This window comes from Triturus cristatus, chromosome 5_1 (genome assembly GCF_964204655.1).
Source record: "Triturus cristatus chromosome 5_1, aTriCri1.1, whole genome shotgun sequence".
In the NCBI taxonomy this organism is placed as follows: domain Eukaryota; kingdom Metazoa; phylum Chordata; class Amphibia; order Caudata; family Salamandridae; genus Triturus; species Triturus cristatus.
Window position 1 is genome coordinate 1,776,659 of NC_140587.1, and position 27,275 is coordinate 1,803,933.

Sequence of the window (27,275 nt, forward strand, 5' to 3'; positions counted from 1 at the left end):
TCTCAAGGGGTTCAGCAGTGTGGATAAGGGCTGGGGTCCCGTTCACAGTGGTAGAGTCCAAGATGGATGACCAAGGCAGGTATGCATTATTGAAGGGCACACTGGATGGAAAACTGGTAGTATTGGGGTCTATATATGCACCCAAAATGGATCAAGATGCTTTCCTGGGACGCTTGTCAGTCTTACTGGCGGACTGGGCACAATACCCCTGGCTGATAGGCAGGGACTTTAATGCGGTCCTCGATACAGACTTGGATCGTTCACATCCTCCACTCCCAGGCACGGCAGTAACACAGCAAGCCAAGCTCCTATGTCAATGGGTGGCAGGGCGGAGTTTGGAAAATGAATGGCGAGCTAATAACATAGACTTGCAAGAGTACTCCTTTTATTCACATCTCCATGCCCTACATTGCCTCCTAGATAGATTCCTATGTCCACATTCCTTGCTCACAGCTGTCACCAACACTACCTACTTAGGCAAAACTATATTGGATCATAACCGGCTGGAACTCACACTACACTGGGGCCGAGCACCTTCCCTGATTCCAACATGGCGATTGCAGCCCCAGCTTTTAGAAGATTCCGTATTTAGAAACACTTTGGCCACCACAATTACCTCCTTTTTTTCTGATAATACAGGCACAGCTTCAACGTGGCTGCTTGAATGGGAGGCCTTTAAAGTGGTGTTCTGCGGAGTTTCAATGGGCACAAAATTAGAATCAGAATTGCAATCCCTAGAGGTAGCGGTCTAGCTCAACGCACCAAAGGAGGCAGAGCTGAGAGAGGCTAGAGTGCGATACGCAGAACTACTACAGCGCCTGTGACTTATTGACCTAAATACCTATACCCAACGGACACATGCTGATGCGGACAGATCAGGCACATTACTTGCCCGTATGACACAACCCCAATTCTCTCCCACACCTGTACTGTCAATCACTACCCCTGCTCACAAGCTAGTGTCAACGCAACTTGAAATCAACACTGCATTTCATGACTATTATGTAGGACTTTACAATGCTTCACCGTTACCCCCCGCCCCCCGGAAGCAATAAACAAGTTTCTAGCGGTAGTGCCCCTCCCAGTCATCTCCGCAGCGCAGCTGATGTTAAGGATCTGGCATCCCCCATCACGAAGGCAGAGATTCATGGCGCCATTAAGGAATTTGCGCACAATACGGTGCCAGGATCGGACGGGCTCCCCATCGAGTTCTACCTTTGCATCACAACTAGTACCTAAATTGCTGCAAGTATACGTAACATCCCTAGATGAGGGGGCCTTGCCACCTACGGTCAGGGAAGCAATAGTGATGTCTTTATTAAAACCTGATAAACCCCCCCGCTGACCTATCCTCCTACAGGCATCTGTCGATGTTCAAGACGGAGTACAAGATCCTCAGTAAAATTCTGTGTCGCTGTCTCCTTCCCATGCTCTCGGGGCTAATCCATTCTGACCAAAAACGGCTTTGTACAGCATCGAAGCACTTCCTTGAATATACGCCGACGATTTAGCTTATTTGATTCAGCCCACAATCATTTCCCCTATGCGGGCTGTTTGACACTAGACATTCGGCAGGCCTTCGACACACTGGGCTGGGACTACATGCTGGCAATGCTGAGACAATACAGAATCCCCCTGAATACTGCAGCTGGGTAGAAATGATTTACACAGTGCCCACGGCCAGAGGTAAAACTGGCCAATACATTACCCAACCATTTTGTATATTCTGTGGAACCCGGCAGGGTTGTCCCCTTTCTCCACTTTTGTTTGTATTGGCGATAGAGCCGCTAGCCCAACATCTTTGTCAGGCGATGTGCCCAGTTGGAATACCAAGGGATGACACTACCCACTCGATCTCCCTGTGCGCTGATGATATGCTCTTGTATCTTAGAGATCTGCACATGGACATTTATGCACTGGCCTCCCATCTGACATGATTTGGCACTCTCAGAGGGGTACTAATCAACGCCTCTAAATCATGTGCATAATCCTTTTATAAGACGTACACACTGCCTGCCTTACAATTTGGGACGGTACAACAGAGGGTGGAACCGGTCACTTTTAGGTCCTTAGTCATTCAAGTATACAGAGACATGCAAAACACCTTAGAAGGTAATTTAGTACGTATTATCAGTTCCCAGATGTCACAAATAGCCTTTTGGACTAGATTACCACTATCCACAGCGGGGCGACTAACAGTGTCCAAAATGGCAATGTTGCTGAGATTACTGCATTATTTTGTCAACTTACCGATAGTGATCCCTGCCTGGATCTTTAAACTCCTGGACTCTCTATTGATATGCCTGATCTGGGCAGGAGGTCGCTGGAAGATAAGTCTCTCAAAGCTCTAATTACTGGCGACTAAAGAGGGAATTGGGGCCCCAGACTTTAAGGTGTATTGTATAGTTGGTCAACTTCAATGGCTGGCGTACTGGCAGGCTGGCCACAATTTATTTGAAATTGGGTACATGCCCACACAACTGCGTCAAGGGACGCTACATGCTCTACTCTGCCCAAACACCACAAAACTAAGGGTGGGTGTAGTTCGCGAAGTAGCGCTTCGCGAAGCTACGCAAAGTGAAGTTCGCACTACGCGAGCTACGCGTAGCACTTCGCGAACTGCGTAGTAACATGTTCGCACTGTGCAAGATGTTGTTTTCAATGATTGCACAGTGCGGACAAGCAACCGGCACTGTGCAATCATTGAAAATGGCATCTTGCACAGTGCGAGCTGTAGTTTTCTGCTGCTCGAGTAGATTTTTACTCGAGCTGCAGCTTTCTCAACGCGAACTGGTAGTTTCTCATAGCGAGCGGTCGCGAGCATACGCGACCCCTCGCAATGAGAAACCTGACCTCCTCGCGTTGGGAATCTCGCCGGGAGGTTTATTTTCCATGCTCGCGATCGCGAACAAGGAAAAAGTCTCGCCAGGATGTCATTTTGCTTGCTCGCGGTCGCCAACTTGACGTTGAGGACCGCGAGCAAGCAAAAAATGACCGCAGCACTACGCAACACTACGCTACGCGTGTTCGCACTGTGCTACGTGCAGTTCGCGTAGTGCGAAGTAGCGCGAACTTCGCAAACTACGCGAGCGTAGCGTAGTGCTTCGCCCAGGCCTACACAAAACACCGGGTTGACTCATTCCTACTCAAGACTGCCATGCACTACTGGAAAGTGGCCCTAAAATACACTAACATTCCCTTCTCTTGCGCCCCGAACATTCCACTATGTGGTCTGCCAACTTTGATGGGTACACTGATGGCCCGCAAATTGGCCCCATGGGAGAGGGACGGAGTCACGACGGTCGGATCCCTGTTTGCAGACGGTTTCCCAATGCCGCACTCCAAATTTGTGCACACACACGGGGTACCCGAAACATTGTTCCTAACCCATGCTAGTATTATGCACTACATAAGGCTGCACTGGTTAGTAGAGAACAAGGGGCACCCCACCTTTGAATTACTCCGTGCTTTTCATACAGTGGGTCAGAGGACATACAAGAACGCCTCTGTTAGAAATGGGATTTCTGGTAGGCTCCACTCTAGTCAGGACAAGGGAGCTACACTCCGAAAATATCCCCTGCTCACCCCCTTGGTAGCTTGGCATGAGCAGTCAGGCTTATCTTAGAGGCAGTGTGTAAAGCGTTTAGCACCCAACATACAGTAATACAGTGTAAGTACTACAAAAGGAAACCACACCAGTTTTGGAAAAATAACCAATAACTTTATAAACAAGACCAAAGACGATACAAATCCACAATACTATTTAAAAGAAAGTCTGTAATTATGAAAATAAGATTCCAACAAAGTTCTTTGATTTTGATAGCTCCGTCCGGGGCTATCTCGGCGTCATGTACAAACAAATCCAAACAGTTCTGGCTGGCTGCAGAACATGGGCCAGCTGTGGTGTCGGGAGGACCCACAAACAGTACCTTTCAGAGATGCAGGGCGATGGGGTCCTTGAAGTCACTCGCATTGCAGGTCGAGCTCCTTTCTGATGGGATCAGGATCGCTGGCGCCAACCGTTGTCGGGTCCTGTGGTGCCAAGGGCAGTGGTGCGGCATGCGGTACCCCCAGGTCGCGGTGCGAGCAGCGGCTCTGTGGCATCATCAGATGGCGTCTTCAGTGAGACCAGGGTCACAGTGCGAGATAAAGGCGGTGCTTGTCACGGTTTTAGCGGGTCAGGGAGCAAGCAGCGCCGTCGTCGTTGCTGAAACGCTGTCATCGGCTGACGAGCGGGAGTTAATGGCACCAGCGTTGGTGAGACAAGGCTGCGGTGTGGGATGAGGGCAGTGCATTGTGTTACTTACGAGGGGTGCCCCCAAACCACAGTGCAAGCAGCGGCGTCGATTTTGGCGAAAAGTGGCGGTGTCAGGATGGCAAAGTTCTGGACCCTGAGGGGAGCCCGAAACTTCCACGCACCCAGCATTCCCCCAAGTCTGACGATACAAATGGTTGCTCACTTTTGTGGGTAGGCTTAGAGCCCGCACCGGGAAATGGCCCAAACCGCAATGTGGATGCATCACATTTCTCCAGTGAAATCTGACCCTTTTTGTGCAATGTGCCTAGCTGCGGATTTTGGATCTAGATCTGCCGGCACCGAGGGAAACCAAGCAAACCTGTACATTTCTGACAACTAGACACCCAGGGTAATCCAGGATGGGTTGACTTGTGTGTCTCTATCCAGGTTCTGTTTCCCAGAATCCCTTGCAAACCTCCCAATTTTGTAAAGAAAACAAATTGTCCTCACATTTCAGTGATGACAAATTCTGGAATCTCTGGGGAGCCACAGACTTCCACCCACTCAGCATTCCCCAAAGTCTTACAATGAAAATGGTACCTCACTTGTGTGGGTAGGTCTCCTGCCAGCAACAGGTATAGGCCAAATACTCAACATGGACACATCACATTTTGCCAGTGAAAACTGACCCTTTTTTGTAATTTGCTTAGCTGTGGATTTTGGGCCCTAGCTCAGCCCGCAAGTAGGGAAACGTAGCAAACTTGTACAGTTTTTTAAAACTAGACACCCAGGGGAATCCAGGATGGGTTGCGTGTGCGGTTCTCACCAGGTTCTTTAATCGAGAATCCCTTGGAAACCTCAAAATTTGTAAAAACAAACAGATTTTCCTCACATATCTGTGATGGAAAGTTCTGTACTCTTTTGGGGAGCCACAAACCTACATTCAACCATCATTCCCCTAAGCCTGCTGATAAAAATGGTACCTCACTTGTGTGGATAGGCTTAGTGCCCACAGCAGGAAACATCCCAAAACACAACGTGGACACATCACATTTTTACAGTGAAAATTGGCCCTTTTTTTAAATGCGCCTAGCTGTATATTTTGGGCCCTAGTTCACCTGGCAACTAGAGAAAATGTTGCAGGGATTCTGCCCAAGAATAGAACTATGCGTATTATTGTATGACTTTGGTAAGCAGGGACTGAGTCATCCTCCCACCTGAGTACCGACTAGCTTTAGCGCCTCACTTGCTCTCCTACTCACTTACAGAGAAACAAGCGATTAGACACCCCAGACCACAACTTCCGGATCTCTCAGGAATCGCGGTAACAAGACATACCCTTTCGCTCTTTGTCTTGCCCTTGTCCACAATAAAATTTGACAGAGACACGAAACAGTTTAAAATGTTTATTTTAACTAACGTGCTCTAACATGCAGTAAACGAGCCACAACAAGCAGAAAAATGCACAAGGAATTATAGTCAGTATACAAGCTAATCCATAAATCAAGAAGGGCGATGTCATACTAACAGGACAATAGGGAAAAGGTGTATAGGGCCTACTTTCCCCTTGCTAAGAAAAGGTATTATTATATAATAGAAGATCTCTTGTCTTTGTCAGCAGACCCCATACCTCAGCCTATAGATGGTACGTCTACATCACAGGTGCTGTCACGCTCTTGTTCCTGGAAAGGTCCCTCTCCAATTGTAAGTGCTAACATGCAGGTATCCCCATAATATGAAAGTACAGGTGTTCAACAGCAGCTGCAAAGGTATGTTTTGTCTAGGTGCTAGGGCCTGAACAGAACAGATTAACAAGTGACATTGGTTGTGACCTTGTACAAATTGTTCACACTAGACTCTGGGAACACGTAGTGAACGAGCACAGCAGACATTTCTCATATGAAAAGCATAAACAAAGATATTTGCAAAATTAAAGCTATGTAGTAACGTGTGCAAAGCTGTATAATGGTTGCAGAGTTCATGATAACTTAGTGTTGTCAAAAATGTCCCAACGGCCACGTGAGACCCTCCCCTTGGTCAGGTCTGTAGCACCCAGGGGAAACAGAACATAAAGATAAGCAGAGCGAATGTCAAAAAGTCCGAATTGTACGAGTGCTATAATAGGAAGAATAAATATCATTAAAAAGGGTGTTATCAGAACCTGCACTACAAAAAAATAAATAACTTTTGTATGAAAGTAGACAGAGGAAAACGAGACCAATGAATCTGGTCCTAGATCGGTTCTTTAAGGAGATTCAACGGATTCCAAAAAATCACGGGCAGCGTAGTATTGAATCAGCTCCAAAAGGCCATCAGTACCTTCCTCAGCAAAAAGGTTAACCATTCAGTTAAGCAACGTGAGCATTCATGCGCCTAATATTTCCGTGGTAGGAGGAGCATTTCCGGGCAACCTGCGTGATTTTCAATGGTGCTGCTCTTCTCGTCCTTGGATGTTGTGCTCCTCCTCATACACCATGAAGAGAGGCATCTGCTCAGCTCGTTAGTTCTTCTTGTCCTTCGATGTTGCGCTCCTCCTGATACACCATGAACAGAGTCTTCTCTCCAGCTTGTTAACTCTTCTCGTACTTGGATGTTGCTTTCCTCCTGATACACCATGAAGAGAGTCTTCTCTCCAGCTTGTTAGCTCTTCTTGTCCTTGGATGTTGCGCTCCTCCTTGTACACCATGAAGAGAGGCTTCTCCACAGCTCGTTAGCTCTTCTCGTCCTTGGATGTTGCTCTCCTCCTGATACACCATGAACAGAGGCTTCTCTCCAGCTCGTTAGCTCTTCTTATCCTTGGCCAAAGCTCTCCTCCCAAACCCGGCTATCTCTAGCACAAGAACACTTTCTCTGACTGTGGAATCATGTGAGCGCACCTGCAAGGAAAAGAACATTGCAGCACAAGAAAAACTTTCACGTTGAAGGTTAAACACTGAAATCCCAAATGCTTAAGGCCTTTGGTTAAGCTAACTTAATAGAACATTCAAATACACAGCAAACGCAAGTCCCTTGTGTACGTAAAATGTATACCTGAGTGTGCACATAAAAGTACAATGTTAATAATTGACTCACAGCACCTATGCAATACATTTAAAACAATTTTACAGAAAATATCCGAGGGAACTACGACTTTTCGTATCATTTCTAGTTGTTAGATCACTCCGATACATGATTTCTATGATTTCTCTCATTTCTACAGTGAAGCGACTGATTAGACGTCTAATGCTTCACTCTATATTAATAAGATTAAGGCACACTGCATGGTTAGGCATGCTAGATACACGTAAATACTGTACTCCTGCAACTAACTTAGTAGAGGCCACATTACACTGCCCTTTTCAGTTATAATTCAGCTTCTCTTGTAAAGCAACTTTACTTGAAGTTTAGATGTGGGACCCTTGGTGTAAATGCGTTTCATAGTAAATGGTTAAATATTTCTGCACTGAACCCTGCAGTAGACTTCTGTCCAGCCTGCAAACTCGAATGTGAGATGATGGAACATGCACTACTTTTCTCCACTGCATACTCTCCTGTGCCGGAATGGATTATGCTGCCGGTGAGGGGGGTCTCAACAGAGCTTTTCCATGAGAATCATGAGAACTGACTCGCAGGAGACTGTTGTATAAAGTGGAGCAAGGGTTTTAAGCTCCATGTCCTCATGAGATTGTGTTTTTTTTTTTTTTTAAATATGTAATTTTATTTATGGTTTTCTTGTTCTATGAATGAATGCACCCAGTGGGACTCCTGTCTGGGTCACAGACACCCACATCTGTGGCCCAATGAGGAGCTCAATGGTCGTTTGATTTTTTTATTAGGTTGAAAAACTATCCAATCAGTGTCCTTTCTTCACATGTGGGTGTGTCATAACACACAGGAGCAGATCAAGTCCATGGCAATGTGAAGTCAGGATACTTCAATGTGGACTTCACTAGGTCACAATGTTGGCACATTCCTGCCTCATGTAAAAGGCCCTCTTACATAAGGCGTGGTACTGTTTTTATCAGAAAAAAATAGGGAATATTATATAGGAGGACTTTAGGCATTTGTTTGAGTTTCTGGAGTTTTATGTCACTCAAAACATGGATTCTGCAAGCAACATCCGCATCAATTCCTTTCTGTCCAGTTTGGAGAAATGTCTGGAGTTTGGTAGGTTACCTCAGAGCTGGCAGACCCCGGAACGCAAATACTGCAGGTGCCCCCCAGTGCTGTAACATGGAGGGGTCCCCTATGCTCTGGACCCAGACAGGAGTTCTCAGACCAGGGACCTGGAACCTGTGCACAGTGCCAGAGGGGGCCCCTACAGCAGTCACCCCTGCACCACAGGTACTGCTGGGGCCAATGTTACACCACTTGTGTCCCCCAAAGGTGTAACAGGGAACCCCCCTCACACTACGCACCCAGTCAGGAGCTCTCAGACCAGGGACCTGCAACCTGTGCACAGTGCCAGAGGCGGCCCCTAGAGCAGTTACCCCTGCACGGTAAACACCCAAAATATCGATTCCAAAATATCGACTGCCCAGAATATCGAAGTTAAAATATAGAGTGGACAGAATGTCGAATTATCAAAATATAGATAGGTCAGAATATCGAAATTGGGGTACAAAATATCGATTTCCAAAATATAGACTTTAAAAATATAGAATACCATAATATCGAATTTTCAAATATAGATTACCATAATATCGAAAAAAAAAATTGTGTTATGTATGGTAGTATATGTGTTAAAATGATGTATTATTTTTGTAATGTATGTTTAATTTATTTCAACAAATGAATGTTATGTAATTTAATTATTGCGTAATTTAATTCCGTAGCGGGTTGTGGGTTTATAGGGGAATAGGGTGGGAAGTAATTTAATTATGGTTAATTAAATGTTAATTATATTTATATGTTTTGATAATTAATTAATTGATAATTAATTATTAATTGGTAATTAATTTTTATTAATTGGTAATTAATTTATATTAATTGATTAATTGATAATTATGTTAATTGTATTTGTTAACATTAGGAGTTGGTTGTGGGTTTGTAGGGGAATTGGCTGGGAAGTAAATTAATTGTAATAAAGTAAATAATACAATTTTTATTTATGTGTATTGATAAATAATTGATAATTAATTAATAATTGGTAATTAATTTGTATTAATGGGCAAATAATTTGTATGAATTGCTAAATAATTTTTATTATTTGCAAAATTATTTTTATTAATTGATTAATTGATAATAACGTTAATTGTATTTTTTATTATTGGGAGTGGGTTGTGGGTTTATAGGGGAATTGGGTGGGAAGTAAATTAATTGTAATAAAGTAAATATTAATTTTTAAATTTATGTGTATTGATAATTGATAATTAATTTTTAATTGGTAATTAATTATATTAATTCTTTTTTTTTTTTTTTTTTTTTTTTTGTTTGAAAAACCTTTATTGACGTTTCGATCATTGACAAGTATGGGCCTACAACCCCCCAGGGCCGGCCGCTAAACAATTAGAGCAGTAAGATCAAATATAAACACATGCGGCACCTCGGTAAGCACAATCTTCATGTTAAGATAGTCCGGCCGTGGAGTTACGCAGGCAGGACACCAGGAGAAAAAGGGTTTTTCATTTTATGATGAAACAACAACAGTAGGATCAGGTGCCAAACAATTTCCCAACAGCGATAAAGGGCAGGCCGCATGATAGACGTTAGCAAGAAACAGCAATCTATTGAGTCAATGGCGCAAACACAGGAGAGTCTGGATAGGGAGGATTATCAAAAACAGTTGCGCCTGCAGGCCCCCATACCTAACGCCCAGAGAACACCCCGGAAACTGTGGCACACACGGAGAGGCAACGGTTCACAGCAAAAAGGACGTACCACGCTGATCCCAGAAAGAAGAAACAAGAAGAAACGGAGAAGAGAAAGGAGGCCATGGAAAAGGAGATAAAGACTAAGAGAGAAAAGCTTCCCCCCCCCAACCCCCCGCCCTGCACCTCTGCAAATGAGTATGGCCCCTCCCCCCAGCAGTGTGCCTGTCGCCCTGGAACTAGACCCGAAATATAGAAGAAACAGGGAAAAAGGAATAAAAAAGAACCCCACCAGGCGGGGGGGTGGAGAAAATATAATAAACTGGAGGAGGGCCTTCAGAACATACCCCCGGCTTCTCCCTCCCGCACATTACGGTCTCCCAACAGCAAACAATAAGTAGCACCAAATCGACCATAACAAAAAAAAAAAAAAAAAAAAAAGGGGGGGAATGGGGAGCATTATGTACCGCATATGTTAGCAGCTATGTCCTGAGAGTGCACAACCATGAGTCCGTCCGTCTACCAGATGACCACCCCGAGGGATCAGCCTCATCCCTGACCACTCTTGGCGATGCCGCCCATGCCTACCCCCCGACCCAGCGCCATGTCCGATGTTTCAAGGTGAAAGGGTGTCCCAAAACAACCGGGAAGCGACGCACACAGGTGGGGTGGAAGTCCCAAAACACCAACACAGTCCGCATCTCGAAGGGACGTCTTCCCCAGTGCCGCCCCAGGAGCTGCACTGCACACAAGGTCCAAAGTAGACAGATATTGCTGGTAATGTCCTTGGGTCACCGGAGGTCGTGCACGGGACGAGGCCACCACCTTCCACTCGGAACCACTACGTCCGGAACAGATCAAACCCTCGGTCAGCCGATCATACGGTAGCATACCGTCCCGAGTGTCCGGCAGTGCACCAATCGTGGGGAGGGCTGCGACATTATCCTCCTGTGTGCAGTGTGGGAAGTCCCTGTGTAACTGTGGACCGGCATGCCGCCATTGTTCCAGCGCTGATACCACACCATCGATCTTGCTCCCCAAGACCCCGATGCCACGAGCCAAGGAGAAATGAAGGGCACCAAGGGCCTCAAGGAGGTCGCCGTACCCCAGCACTGCTCCCCGCGGTCGCTCTGCCACACTCCCAGAAGGCACGCACTCCCAATCCTGCTGCGACCCGGTGGACAGGATAGTAGGCTGCATCGCAACAAGATGGCCGCCGGGGAGGCCCGACTCGGATTGGGGCCGGGGCCCAGGGACAAGCGCCTCGGGGTCTACGTCGCTGGAGACAGGGGTCCGGGGGCAGGTACAAGTTCAGCCGGTGCGCGGACTCGGGCAACAGTCGTCCCCACCAAGGACCCGCAGCCGCGGAAATCCGGGAGCAGTCCGCAAGGATCAGGGCGAGCTAGGGGCGGCGTCCGGGCAGCTCACCATCAGAGGCAGGGGCAAACACCGAAGAATCCGAGAACTGCACCCCCGGGCATGTCCGATCCGCTACGCTTTAGCAACGGGAACGGCCGTGGCGAGATGCAGGCCGGGGGCAGCACCGCTCCGGTGGACCGACTCCACCCAGGCACCACAGGCCGTTGTTGTTAGACTGCCACCCGGCCAAGGCGTCCACTCGAGGTCCCGGCTTCGGGGCCGCACGGGCCGCAAAGTTCATCCGCAGATTTCTCAGGCGGTACAGTAGCCAGAAACCCCGGAGTCACACGATCGGCTGCCACTCTCATTCACAAACACGATCCCATGGCGCAAGTTGGGGATTTAGTACAGGATATCCGTGCGGGATGCGGAGGTTCACGGAGCCGGGAGTCTACGCTGCCGTCCCGGTCGCCATCTTGGCTCCTCCCATATTAATTCTTAATACATTTGTATCAATTGATAATTAATATTTTAAATGGTAATTAATTGTTATTATTTGGTAATTATTTTTAATTAACTTTTTATCGGTATTGATAATTAATGTAATCCTATTTTAAATTTAAATCATTACTCTCCCTACTTTTACACTCTCAGGAGTGGGAATAGTATTTTTTACCCTCCGCTATCCAACTCTTTTCCCAACTGTTGCACTCACTGGAGTGGGAATAGTAATTTTTACCCTCCTGCTATCCAATGCTTTCCCTACTGTTGCACTCTTTGGAGTGGGAATAGCAATTTTTACCCCTACGCTATCCAACGTTTTCCCTACTGTTGCACTCACTGGAGTGGGAATAGTAATTTTTCCATTTGCGCTATCCAACGCTTTCCCTACTGTTGCACTCTCCGGAGTGGGAATAGTTCATTTTATCCTCCCGCTATCCAACGCTTTCCATACTGTTGCACTCTTTGGAGTGGGAATAGTAATTTGTACCCCTACGCTATCCAACGCTTTCCCTACTGTTGCACTCACTGGAGTGGGAATAGTATTTTTTACCCCTACGCTATCCAATGCTTTCCCTACTGTTGCACTCTCTGGAGTGGGAATAGTAAATGTTACCCTCCCGCTATCCAACACTTTCCCTACTGTTGCACTCTCTGGAGTGGGAATAGTAATTTTTACCCCTGCGCTATCCAACGCTTTCCCTAGTGTTGCACTCTCTGGAGTGGGAATAGTAATTGTTACCCTCCCGCTATCCAATGCTTTCCCTACTGTTGCACTTTCTGGAGTGGGAATAGTAATTTTTACCCCTACGCTATCCACCGCTTTCCCTACTGTTGCACTGTTTGGAGTTGGAATAGTAATTTTTACCCCTACGCTATCCAACGCTTTCCCTACTGTTGCACTCACTGGAGTGGGAATAGTAATTTTTACGCTCTCACTATCCAACAAAATCTCGACTTTTTTAAATTACTTATATTATGTTTACATTTTAAGGTTTTTTATATTATATTATGTATGTTTTATTTAATTGTTTTTAGTATTTAATTAATTTTATATTATTTTTAATACATTTAAAAAATTCGATATTTCGGCTAACTATATTTTAACAGTCTATATTTTGGAATCGATATTTTAGTACTTACCTGTTTGTAGATAGGGAGTCGATATTCTGTCCTTCTATATTTTGGTGTCGATTTTCTGTGTAGTCGATATTTTGTCCCTCGATATTTAGTCACTGACCCCCCCTGCACACCCTGGGGCTGCTGGGGCTAATGTTACTCCACTGGTGTCCCCCAAAGGTGTAACAGGGAACCCCCCTCACACTCAGCACCCAGTCAGGAGCTCTCAGACCAGGGACCTGCACAGTGCCAGAGGGGGGCCCCTGATGGAGCTTAGATTTTACCTATAACATGTTTGCATTATTATATGACAAAAAGCTGCAGACATGAGTTTTAAAATGGCACGCAGATTGTGGCACAGGCAAGATGAAAACATAGGGCCTGATCATAATGCTTCATGTGAAAACATGCTTAATTAGTTGAACAGCCATGCTTATATGTGATTAATCCATATGTAATCTCACTATAGAATGCACATTAATTTAGAAAATGTATTTGTACTTTTAAAATGGCATCATGTATTTTTGCAAGAGTAGAAATGTGCTGAATTGTGTTACACAGTGTAGAAAACCCCGTGATTTTAGTTTGCTTTAGTGGACTAAACTGAAACATTATTTTGGAATGTGCTCCTCTTTCCCCAGCAACTTCCAATGAAAGGTCCTGATAAAAAATCCTGCCTGCCGCTTCCTCCGACCTTCAAAATGTTGCATATTTTTGTAGCCTGTTTAAACATGGAGAGAAGAACACACTTTTTTTTTCATAAATCACAAGACTGAAATTTGAACAGGAACAAGCCAGAGGGGGGCCCTTAGAGCAGTCACCCCTGCACACCCTGGGGTTGCTGGGGCTAATGTTACACCACTGGTGTCCCCCAAAGGTGCAACAGGAAACCCCCCTCACACTCCGCACCCAGTCAGGAGCTCTCAGACCAGGGACCTGCAACCTGTGCACAGTGCCAGAGGGGGCGCCTAGAGGAGTCACCCCCACACACCCTGGGGCTGCTGGGGTTAATGTTACACCACTGGTGTCCCCCAAAGGTGTAACAGGGAACCCCCCTCACACTCCGCACCCAGTCAGGAGCTCTCAGACCAGGGACCTGCAACCTGTGCACAGTGCCAGAGGGGGCCCCTAGAGCAGTCCCTGCGCACACCCTGGGCCTGCTGGGGCTAATGTTACACCACTGGTGTCCCCCAAAGGTGCCATAGGGAACCCCCCTCACACTCTGCATCCAGTCAGAAGCTCTCAGACCAGGGACCTGCAACCTGTGCACAGTGCCAGAGGGGGCCCAAGAGCAGTCACCCCACACACCCTGGGGCTGCTGGGGCTAATGTTTCACCACTGGTGTCACCCAAAGGTGGAACAGGGAACCCCCCTCACACTCTGCACCCAGTCAGGAGCTCTCAAACCAGGGACCTGCAACCTGTGCACAGTGCCAGAGGGGGGCCCCTAGAGCAGTCACCCCCGCACACCCTGGGGCTGCTGGGGCTAATGTTGCACCACTGGTGTCCCCCAAAGGTGTAACAGGGAACCCCCCTCACACTCTGCACCCAGTCAGGAGCTCTCAAACCAGGGACCTGCAACCTGTGCACAGTGCCAGAGGGGGGCCCCTAGAGCAGTCACCCCCGCACACCCTGGGGCTGCTGGGGCTAATGTTGCACCACTGGTGTCCCCCAAAGGTGTAACAGGGAACCCCCCTCACACTACTCACCCAGTCAGGAGCTCTCAGACCACGGACCTGCAAACTGTGCACACTGCCAGAGGGGGCCCCTAGAGGAGTCACCCCCGCACACCCTGGGGCTGCTGGGGCTAATGTTACACCACTGGTGACCCCCAAAGGTGTAACAGGGAACCTCCCTCAAACTCCGCACCCAGTCAGGAGCTCTCAGACCACAGACCTGCGACCTGTGCACAGTGCCAGAGGGGGGCCCTTAGAGCATCACCCCTGCACACCTTGGGGTTGCTGGGGCTAATGTTACACCACTGGTGTCACCCAAAGGTGCAACAGGAAACCCTGCCTAACACTCCACACCCAGTCAGGAGCTCTCATACCAGGGACCTGCAACCTGTGCACAGTGCCAGGGGGGCCCCTAGAGCAATCACCCCCGCACACCCTGGGGCTGATGGGGCTAATGTTACACCACTGGTGTCCCCCAAAGGCGTAACAGGGAACCCCCCCTCACACTCTGCACTCAGTCAGGAGCTCTCAGACCAGAGACCTGCAACCTGTGCACAGTGCCAGAGGGGGGCCCCTAGAGCAGTCACCCCTGCACACCCTGGGGCTGCTGGGGCTAATGTTACACCACTGGTGTCCCCCAAAGGTGGAACAGGGAACCCCCCTCACACTCTGCACCCAGTCAGGAGCTCTCAAACCAGGGACCTGCAACCTGTGCACAGTGCCGAAGGGGGGCCCCTAGAGCAGTCACCCCCGCACACCCTGGGGCTGCTGGGGCTAACGTTGCACCACTGGTGTCACCCATGAACTTGCCTCGTATTAAAAAGATTCCTGAGTGTCTAGTGTGGATTCCTACTCAAACACATGGGAACCCACACTCTGAGGATGCAGGCAAATTCTGATTTGGGTCATTCCATGGCAGTGGTATGTTCCTGTGTGAGTAAAACTGAAGGGTGAAAAGAGATATTGATGAGAAGTTTACACCCCAGCAGGTCGCCCTCAATGTAACAAAAAAATGCACTGTTTTATAAGTGTATTGTTTGAGCTCATGCTTGGAAAATTCTAATGCTGATATTTTGGCAAACACTCTGGCCCAGGGGTTTGTAAATATCCAGGCAATGAAAGGGTTTCTAGAATGAGAATGATTTGCATTTCTTCTGTTTCTGCAGCTCCCATTTTTGAGGTTGTACTGACGGATTCCAAGGAACCCTGTGTTGGTTTTTTGCGGATTAAAGTCCGTGAATGGGGAAGAGTGTGTAACCATCAGTGGGACATGAAGGACGCTGCAGTGGTCTGTAGAGAGCTGGGATGTGGAGCTCCAGTTTCAGCAACAACCGGATCTTCATTTATTGAAAATAGATATGAGCCAGTACTGATTTCAAATGTACAGTGCAATGGAGATGAACAGAGGCTCTCAGAGTGTCCCAACACCACCGAGATACCCCAGGATTGCGATTCCACGAAGTCCGCAGGAGTGCGCTGCACAGGTAAGAAATAATCACTATTATGAGATCTCACTTCCTGGTAAGAGATGTAAACAATGTATCTGCATCTTTGTAAAGCAAAGCTAACAACAAAGCAGCAGAGTGCTGTACAGTAAACTGGAGGGCATTACAGTGTGGCAAGGAGCACGTGGGAGCAGACTGAGGAGGAAACATGGTCCACAGAGATGGTGGACTCGAGGACTGGTCTGTAACCAGAGGCTGTGACCCCAGGAATACGTTGGGAGTAAGGTAGACTTTAGGGCATTTTCAGGTAACATGGTTATAGTGAAATTGTATTTTGATTATATTTTTTTTCACAGAATCCACACAACCATAGCATTTTCAACCCAAACCAACCACCTGCCAGTATCTCGCGTGGCTTCCGTATGATAATTTTTGCTACTTTTAAACAGGTCCAACCTTTAAATGCTGGCAAGTAGATCTTCCTTAACCCGCACACCTCCCACAATTTAGCAGGACATTGTGGGTCAGATGTACGACCATTTTTTGCAGTCACAAATGGGAGATCGGCCTGTTTGAGACCGCATAAAAGGGTCCAAGCATGTACAAACGTTATTTTGCGAGTCACTGATTCACCAAATAGCGTTTGCAACTCTTGCTATTATAGTGAGTCTCAATGGCATGTACTATTGTTTTGAAGCCGCATTTGCGCTCGCAAAACACTCGCCGTTTGCCACCTGCTTCAAGTTGGTGGTAAACCACTCGCAAATGTTTTAAACTGCTTTATTGAAAAAGTAGTTCCAGACACCATGGTCTGCTGACCCCAGCAGGCCACCATCCCTGTGAGTGCTAGCCATTCCCAATGGGGTCACAAATTGCGCTTGCCTCATGAATATTAATGAGTCATGCAATTTGCGACCCCATTGGGAATCACAAACAGTGTCTAAGACACTGTTGTACATTCACTTTTGCAAGTCGCAAATTTCGAGTCGCAATTCCACGCAATTTGCGATTCGCAAAAGTGAATGGTCATACATCTGGCCCTATGTGTATTGGATAAGACATCAATAATCCTACCAGAGACAGTCAAAAACACATTTATTTGGTTTGCGGGTTGTTGGAACACCTTTCCTCCCAAGGAAGCACACACAAGAACTCCACAGTAAGAAATTGTATCATTGTTTGTGGTGGGTGAGTGCCCACCTCAAGTAAAAATCACAACACTTGTCAGGGTGAACCCTGAAAGTCACTAAATTAACTTTGCACTCAGCCCCCTGGTAGGTATGGCACAGTGTAGACAGGATGGACATAGCTCATGGTGCAAAGTTAATATGCAGTATCACAACAATAGCAAAATCAAAACACCAAGCAATACAAATTCAAAATTAGAAAAGTAGAGTAAAATGTAAAAACAAACACCATAACAACACAAAACCAAGACAAATAGTGTTAGAAAGCACTAAGCTCCGATTGTAGTGAAGGGTTGGACTAGACAAGGACCTAAGAGTGATTTCAGGCCTACCTGGAGAGCAGATAGGATGTACCAACCATGTTAAACCCAGTCGGAGGTTTTACCTTGGGACTACGTCAAGGAAATGGAAGACGAAATCCTTAAGTAACTCAGTATTTTTTTCAAAGCACGCCCTAATCACCCATAAGAGTCTCAAGGCGCTGGGGCCGTCGAGGAGATTAAGTGAGCTATTGCCCAGAGTCACATGATGCTGAGCTGATCTGCCTCTGGCGCTGGGGATTGAACCGTGAGCCCCGCGCTCCAGAGTCAGCCAACCTAGCTGCTGCGCCACACCTCTCCCACCTTAAGTGAGGCAAGTCAGCAGTCTTTTTCGGAAGAAGTCCTCATGAAGTCGGATATGCATTGGACATGGTCCCACTGATAGCTCAGAGAAGGAAAAGTTTAAATGTCGCACCCAGGGGAGTCCTGTGGTTAGATACTTTTGCCGCCTACCTCTGGTCAAGATTTTTACCTTAAGACTTAATCTCAGAATTGTGAGAAGTTGGCCTGGTATATGCTGTCCACTAATTAAAGTGGGCACCTTGTACCAGTCCAAACAACCCCTTATGGTGATAGGTTAAAGACAACCTTCATTGAAAGCTATCCTAGGGGTAGCTATGGAGAGCAGCCTTCAGGCTAAGTCTTGAAGGAATGTAAAGCAGCTTGTTTTACCAGTCTATAATCTCTTGAATGACCAAATGAAAGTACAACCACACCAGGTATATATAAAAAATATATGTATTTAAGATAAAACACACCCCTCTAGTCTCTTTATGAGGCTGGAGTTCGAAGTACTTAAGTTACAAGTCAGTATTCAACAGTAAAAGCACAAACACATGTTTGGGCCCTAGGGGCGTACCAAACCATATACCAATAAAGTGGTATAAGAACCACGACTGAGATAGACACAAGGCCGTTAGCCTTTTGAAGTGCTTGGGCCCCAAGGAATCACCCAAGGTAGTAACGTAGGGGACCCACGGGCGACGCGTGCAGTGTTAGAACACAGGCGCGAATCACCGTTAACTTCTATGGGGAAAGTCGCGGTTGGAAAATTACAAGTTAAGGACGACTACAAGAAAACCCTTTCAGACTTAGAGGTGTCTAGGGCCAACACCCACGGGAGAACTGGAGTACTCGAGTTACCTCACCCAGGGAAGCCGGGTGCATAGGTGTCTTTTGGAGTCGGATCGCGGCGTCGTTTTCAATGGAAGCTGGCAAAGAAGTGCTGCTGCCGTGAAGAGGAGAAGTGTCCGAAGAGATCCAAGCCTGGATCGAGAATGGAAGGAACCTGAAAGCAGAGGGGACAGAGTCTGGGTCACTTACCAGTGACCAGGGGCATGATAGTCCAATGCCCACAGATGTCAGGTGCTTCAGGTGAGTTTATGGGTGTCTTGACTCTTCAGCCACGAAGTCCAGGAGGTGTTGACGACAACCAGGAGCTGGATTCGAGCCGATCCACGAAGTCTGTCGAGTGCTGCGGTGTCGGCGACCAGAATGGACCCAACAAGCCTTGGCAACGGCAAGTCAAGTGAAAATAGAAGAAGGATGTTGGTGCAGACCAAAAAGGTCTGGGGGACTCACCCAGCAAGGGTAAGTCAGGGCACATCTGGAGCAACCAGAATAGCCCAATCAGAAAAGGAGTTGCCTTCGTGGGGACCCACTAGCCAATGGACTAGCGATTGTGAAGGAGCCTCAAGCAGTCACACTGGAAACTGACCCACAGGTCACTCGTGGAGTGGAGGCCAGAGAGCTTTGGTGCAGTTGGTGCTCAAGGCTAGAGGTACTCAGAACCCAAAGCACAACTTTGAGCAAGACCAGGAAGATGATGTACCGGCAGAAGTTCATGGTGTCCAGGGGTCATGGTACCACATCACCCACGATAGCCACGGGCCTCACATTTGCTGTAGACTCAGGGTAGCCTCGGGGAAGTCTGGAAATCTACCTCTGGTGATGCAAAGACTTCAGCGTCCAGAAGGATCTTCAGAGTTGCAGACCGGACAGTTGCTTCTTGTGTGCCTGCCAAGCAGGGGAGTCACTCCTTGACCTCAAGAGAGATTTCTTCAGTCTTCTAGTCGAAATAGAAAGTCGAAGGTCCAGGATATATGTTGCAAAGTTTAGTCCAGGTTAATCCAAAGTCTCAAGGACTGGGTTCCTATACTTATACTAAGATAGGGGGTTGGACATACTCTAGGGACCTACCTATGGGAGGGTTGGTTTGGAAAGAGGGGTGGTTACACCCATTTCCTTTGTCCAGTTTCGCACCAGAGCAGGGGCAGGTAGCCCCTGCAAGTAGTTTGAACTGGACTATGCACAGGGACACCAAGTGTGCCCCCAGTGCAGGACTTCAAAGCACCAGAGAGTGCTCGCGCCCAGCCCCAATACACATCTGCCTGTCTGGGGAGGTGGTTGCACCTCCCTGTGACAGGAAACCTATTGTCCAGGCGTCCCCAGCCGGAGATTCGGTCAGCAGCAGGAGGCCTGACCCGTGTCTGTGGCAATGGCATCCATTTTGTGATGCCAGGGCTCTGAAAAGTCTTTTACCGGTTAGACCAGTGTGTACATGTCTCTCCCTCTAGAAGGGTGGAATGCTACCCCTGCTGCCAGAACTGGTGAGGGGTTAGTATTCCAAAGTGTTTGACACCAAACACAACATGTTTCCGGTCCAAAGTTAGCATTTACCGCGAGGTTATAATGCACTTAAGAGTATGATGCACCTCAAACAGCATCAGAGGAGGTACTACGAACGCTGCAGAGGGGCTCTGCTCATGCAGGGGGACCCTCTCACATAAAAACCAAGCACTCTGCCTTCAGGATTGTTAAGGCCTGCCATAGGAGTGACTTATAGGTTTTATATGTGTGTGCAATGGTAGTGATATAGGTAGCCTTTTTAACAGCAAGGGGTGCAGGCACCACCTTACCCAGGCTGCTGTAGCAGACCTGTGGTGTCATTTTGGAGTGCTTCCCATCGGGGCATAATACATGCTGCAGCCCCTGGTAGGCCTCTGAGGTACCTATGCCCTGAGTACACCATATACTAGGGACTTAAAGTCACTCCAGAATACAATTAGAGATGTACCTAATGTACATGGAAACCATTTTACAGAGAAAGCAGATAGACTGGAGCCCTGAATAGCAGGATCCCAGCCCAAATAAGACATAAACCAGCAAAACACCAGGCAAAAAGTGGGGGCAACCATATAGTCAGATTCCACCTTCCTACACTGCCCAAGATATCGACACCAAAATATAGAAGGACAGAATATCGACTCCCTATCTACAAACAGGTAAGTACTAAAATATCGATTCCAAATTATAGACTGTCAAAATATAGTTAGCCAAAATATCGAATTAAATAATATAAAATTAATTAAATATTAAAAACAATTAAATAAAACATACATAATATAATATAAAAAAGCTTAAAATGTAAACATAATTTAAGTAATTTAAAAAAGTCGAGATTTTGAGAGCGTAAAAATTACTATTCCCACTCCAGTGAGTGCAACAGTAGGGAAAGCGTTGGATAGCGTAGGGGTAAAAATTACTATTCGCACTCCAGTGAGTGCAACAGTAGGGAAAACGTTGGATAGCGTAGGGATAAAAATTACTATTCCAACTCCAAACAGTGCAACAGTAGGCAAAGCGTTGGATAGCGTAGGGGTAAAAATTACTATTCCCACTCCAGAGAGTGCAACAGTAGGGAAAGCGTTGGATAGCGGGAGGGTAACAAATACTATTCCCACTCCAGAGAGTGCAACACTAGGGAAAGCGTTGGATAGCGCTGGGGTAAAAATTACTATTCCCACTCCAGTGAGTGCAACAGTAGGGAAAACGTTGGATAGCATAGGGGTACAAATTACTATTCCCACTCCAAAGAGTGCAACAGTATGGAAAGCGGTGGATAGCGGGAGGATAAAATTAACTATTCCCACTCCAGAGAGTGCAACAGTAGGGAAAGCGTTGTATAGCGCAAATGGAAAAATCACTATTCCCACTCCAGTGAGTGCAACAGTAGGGAAAGCGTTGGATAGCGCAGGGGTAAAAATTACTATTCCCACTCAAGTGAGTGCAACAGTAGGGAACACGTTGGATAGCGCAGGGGTAAAAATTGCTATTCCCACTCCAAAGAGTGCAACAGTAGGGAAAGCATTGGATAGCAGGAGGGTAAAAATTACTATTCCCACTCCAGTGAGTGCAACAGTAAGGAAAGAGTTGGATAGCGGAGGGTAAAAAATACTATTCCCACTCCTGAGAGTGCAAAAGTAGGGAAAGTAATGATTTAAATTTAAAATAAGATTACATTAATTATCAATACCGATAAAGAGTTAATTAAAAATAATTACCAATTAATAACAATTAATTACCATTTAAAAATATTAATCATCAATTGATAAAAATGTATTACCAATTAATAATAATTAATTACCAATTAAAAATTAATTATCAATACACATAAATAAATAAAAAAAAGTAATATTTACTTTATTACAATTAATTTACTTCCCACCCAATTCCCCTATAAACCCACAACCCAGTCCCAATAATAAAAAATACAATTAACGTTATTATCAATTAATCAATTAATAAAAATAATTTTGCAAATAATAAACATTATTTAGCAATTCATACAAATTATTTACCCATTAATACAAATTAATTACCAATTATTAATTAATTATCAATTAATTATCAATACACATAACTAAAAAATTAATTATTTACTTTATTACAATTAATTTACTTCCCACCCAATTCCCCTACAAACCCACAACCCGCTCCTAATAATAACAAATACAATTAACATAATTATCAATGAATCAATTAATATAAATTAATTACCAATTAATAAAAATTAATTACCAATTAATAATTAATTATCAATTAATTAATTATCAAAACATATAAATATAATTAACATTTAATTAATCATGATGAAATTACTTCCCACCCTATTCCCCTATAAACCCACAACCCGCTACGGAATTAAAATACGCAATAAATAGATTATATAACATTCATTTGTTGAAATAAATAAACATACATTACAAAAATAATACATCATTTTAACACATATACTACCATACATAACACACAAAAAAAATTGATATTATGGTAATCTATATTTTAAAAATCGATATTATGGTATTCTATATTTTTAAAGTCTATATTTTGGTAATCTATATTTTGTACTCCAATTTCGATATTCTGACCTATCTATATTTTGATAATTCGATATTCTGTCCACTCTATATTTTAACTTCGATATTCTGGGCAGTCGATATTTTGGATTCGATATTTTGGGTGTTTACCCTCTAGATACACAATAGGTCAGCCAACTGGCCTTTGAAGTCCACTTCTTAATCCTGGGTACAAGGGGGGGCAGGTACAGTCCTTCAGGTCTCCCTTCATGCCCGAAACTGGGTGCCCAGTCCTCTTCTGTTCTTCCATATGTCCAAGAAGCATTATGAAGTGGGTGGCTGGAGGTGACATATTTGTAGTGGGTGAGAGTGACTCCTAGATCCACCCTAACTGATGGGTAAAGGTGCCCGGGGATAACCCAATCCCCCATTGCAGCAGTTCCTGTTTGTCCTGTTTCAAATAATCCCAGAGTGCCCCTCACTCTCACAATCCAAGATGAGGAAACCATTCTGCCTTTGTGCAGAGCCTGTGTACCCTCCAAGAGGTGTGGTCAAAGCAATAGACAGTCCCTCCCTCTCTGGTCACCCCAAACCCATTCTGGAGGTAGGTTTCCTTCCAATGGATTTTCTGTCAGGCTGCCTATAAGGACACAAGCCGGGTCCTTTCCAGGTGCCACTTAACATTTACTTGTTTCAGGGGAGACCCCAATGAAGATAAGTAAGTTCCAAGACCCACCCCTCTCGCCTTCCTGCCAGAGGAAGAGAAAAACATTAATCCACCCCCAAACCATTGTCTGTGCTTTGAGAGCAGTTTTCACACCTCATCAGGGCTAAGCACTTGATGGTCCATTGATGAAGAGGTAATGGAAATTGTAGGCCTGATTTACTAAAGTTTTCTACAACGCTGTGAAGTAAGGGAACGTACAGCATTGCAATGCCTAAAATAGAAGCAAAAATGTGTCATATCTACTAAGATTCAGTGCTCATCTTCCCCCTCCTACCGCTGGCACACTGTGTGCTGCCTGGTGCCAGGGTAGATGCACTTTCATCATGAAGCAAGGACCCCTGCTTTACAGGTTGTATTGTTTTTGTGCAGGAAAAAGTACCCTCCTGAAAAGAGACAATTTCTATGTGTGTTGCAGAATGATAAAGATTTATCCTCATTGCGCCTGCCTCAATAGGTGCACCATTTTGGTGCAATGCCAGGTTTACTGATTTTAGCAAATCTGAGGTTGCATTAAATCCCATGAATGGATGCATGGGGACATCCATGCTCAACCCATGACATATCTACCACATTGAATTATAATGCAAGTCAGTGCAAGCTGCTGCATTGCGTTTCATGTCTATACAAAGTCACAAAAGGTGGCTCAAATTGACCCTTGTGAGGCTTAGCAAATATTATTTAAGGACTTGCATTGCTTTCCATTGACTTGTGTGACTCAAGGACAACACAAGTCTTCAGTAAATCTGGGCCTTGGCCTCCAGGTGCTTTGGGCAACTAAAAGGCAGCTTTCCAAATGTTAATTTTCCTTAATATTTATTAACAATTGATTTCACCATTAAGTTGACCTTTTAATAAATATTAAAACATGTTGTTTGTTCAATTTCATAGTGGGCCCCTAACCAAAAATAGCCAAATTACCATTTAATATTGCTTCCTAGCATTTCTCAGCTAGAGCCTTCCTACAGTGAAAATAGCGTTTGGGCGCTAGCCACTGTAAGAAAATGTTAACTTTAAATTTAAACTTTTCCTCTACTTTTACATTTCATTTACCCGGCTATAAGGGCTACACTAGGGTAACTTATTTATATTAAATTGAAGAATTTCTGCAGCCAAATGCTGATTATATTGACAGGTCACACTGCAGATTCTGCACTGCAGCAGTCAGTCTACACAGGATAAGCTCTAAGTTATGTTTGCGCTGCCGCTATAGAGTATGGCACAACAGGTGCTTCTGTCCACAAGTGGCATTCAACTTCCATGCCTTGGGTGCACATTTTGCACTATATACTAGAGACCTACATGCAAGGTAAATGCACCAATCAATAACAAGGCAATGCATTCATGTTTGAAGGGAAAACAGAAACACTTTATCCCTGATGAGCAGTTGTAAATTGTACAGGACTTCTAAAGCCACCAAAACAAATAGGGAAAACTAATGGGAGGAAATCACACAAAAGATGGTAATTTCCTTCATCCATTCTATAATTTTAAGAGGCTTTGTAAATTTGTATATAGTATAAATGAAAAAAAAGTAAAAGGTGATAACAAATTAGCAGCATATAGAATGACATTCTTTTGTGATCTCGACTAGCCAACCAGAAATCTCTTTGCATACAGAAGTGCCGTGGTTATGGCATCTCCTCTGAAGGCACTGAAAGATTTGTGAGCAGCCAGCTAAACATGGTAACCGCTCAGCAAGCTTTCCTATTTTCCAAAAACAAACTTCCAAAGTGTTTTTTTTGGGGGGTGGATAATTTCTCACACATCCCGAGAGTGCCCGGGTTTACTTTGCGATCTGAAACAGAAAACAATACAACTAATCATTCACCCTAAATATAGCAGTCAGTCTGATGCACTTACACAGAAGGCCGCAACTCTGATGGGCCACCAGTGTGGGGTGTCCCGTTGGCGGAACCAGCAGTGGCACCTCAGTTGGAAATATTACAGCCCTCTAGACTCTAAACAACATGGGTGGACTGTCTGTTTTGCAGACAGGCGACTATGTCACGGAACCCTGTTCACCAAAATGCAAATCAGGCCTAAAGTCGTGGTTTGTTAAGGATTGTCCTGCAAAGGTCTGCAGCACTCAAACCTGATCATAACTGAGCAATTTCTGACTCTGAGGTCCTGATTCACAAAGGTATACTCACACTTTGTGTAAGTTTACTCTTTTTCAGTTTTCACAAAACACCAATTTAATAGTTTTGTACATTTTGAAAAATGGCCCTCTCTGAACTGTCACCCCAAACATGTTCAGTTTCTAGATAAGATTACAACAGGCTGCTACATAACTTCTACACCTGCTCAACTAATCTATGCTTCATGAAAACTACTCTCCGTCTCTGCTATTTCAGCCTGTGTTTAACCTTCTCTTTCATTCCCTTGCCTCATATCCCTTTTAGAATATTCCTCTTCCTGTAATGTAGGGAATATTAGTCTATAAGTTCTATAAGTTCTATAAGTTCACAAGATATTCCGTCAGTCGCGGTGAACAACCTTTACAACGCAACTTTTACACCGCACTACCATTACAACTAAACTATTACAACGCGAAATCTGTTACAACGCATGCCATTACAACGCATGCCATTACAACGAAATGCACTAGATGGCGTGCTAACATTAGAAATAGTGTAGTTTTACTATCCAAACACCTTCCCTACTGCAACGTGGACTGGAGTTAGAATAGTAAATTATACATTTCTAATGTCAGCACTCCATCTAGTGTACGTCGTTGTAAAAGCATGCGTTGTAAAGGCTGGCGTTGTAACAGATCTTGCGGTGTAAAAAATGCGTTGTAACGGCATGCGGTGTAAAAGCATGCGTTGTAACGTCATACATCCGTCAGTCGCGCTTGCGCAGCTGTCTGTTTTAATTCTCCTGTTCTTGTATTTGTTTTAATTTAATTTTTCATTACCCCTGATTTTAGTCTGGGTCTAGGTAGCGGTTTCCCTTCCCTCTCACCGCACTTAAAATACTCCAAGCACCGCCGTTTGGCGGGTCCGGGTCACGGGTGGGTCCCTAGTTGGATTTCGGGCGCCATCTTTGATTGGGTTGGTGTTGGTGTTGCTCTAGCCCGGCGGGCGCCACTGCGAGCGGTCACGCGGCAGGTCAAACCTCGTGGGACATCTACTTAAAGTCGCTCTTCCCGCGCAGCGGGATCGCGCAGTGGGACGCCGTCGCTTAGCCGGAGTCGTGCCTGAGTCCTGCCTGTCTGCGCCCGTCCGCGCTTAGGACGCCTAGGGCGCTAGGGGTGGGTCTCGGGCACCCGGGTGATGAGCGTCGGAATGATTACCTATTCGAGTATCGCCTTACGAGATATCGGAGATTCTCTTCCGACGTGCGATCAGGCACAGATACATCCGCTTAGCGGCCCATGTCAGTGTACCTGTGTGAGATGGGCTCTTGGTTCACCTGTTCGCATCTGCAAGGGGATACCCCCCTCAGCCTCACGAGGCTTTGGTTCAACGTCGTGTCTTCGTTTATTGAACCTAAATGTTAGGTCTTTGGTCCAACATCACCTAGCATTTTTTAACCTAATTCAGGAAGAGTCTCCTGATATAGCTGTGATCACGGAAACGTGGCTGCAGGAACACGATACTGCCATCATTAACTTGGCTTTCCCCCCTGAATATTCAGTTTTTAACCTTAATCGGTCATCTAGAGGAGGAGGTATTGCCCTTGCGGTTAAATCAAGTCTATCTTGCAGTTGGAGGGTCTTAAACATCGTTGGATGTGAGAGTGCCTTTTTTAATATCTCGATTAGTCCCCAGTTTTC

General features: G+C 45.6%; 1 protein-coding gene across 1 annotated transcript in view; it reads left to right on the forward strand.

Annotated features, from left to right (window-relative positions):
* The window catches only part of LOC146829907 (CD5 antigen-like), a 459,716-nt gene that overhangs the window by 90,739 nt on the left and 341,702 nt on the right, over positions 1-27,275 (forward strand). The window contains exon 3 of the mRNA XM_085604183.1: positions 15,847-16,164. Within this exon, the coding sequence (XP_085460309.1) occupies positions 15,847-16,164 (318 nt within the window). The remainder of the gene's footprint in view (positions 1-15,846; positions 16,165-27,275) is intronic.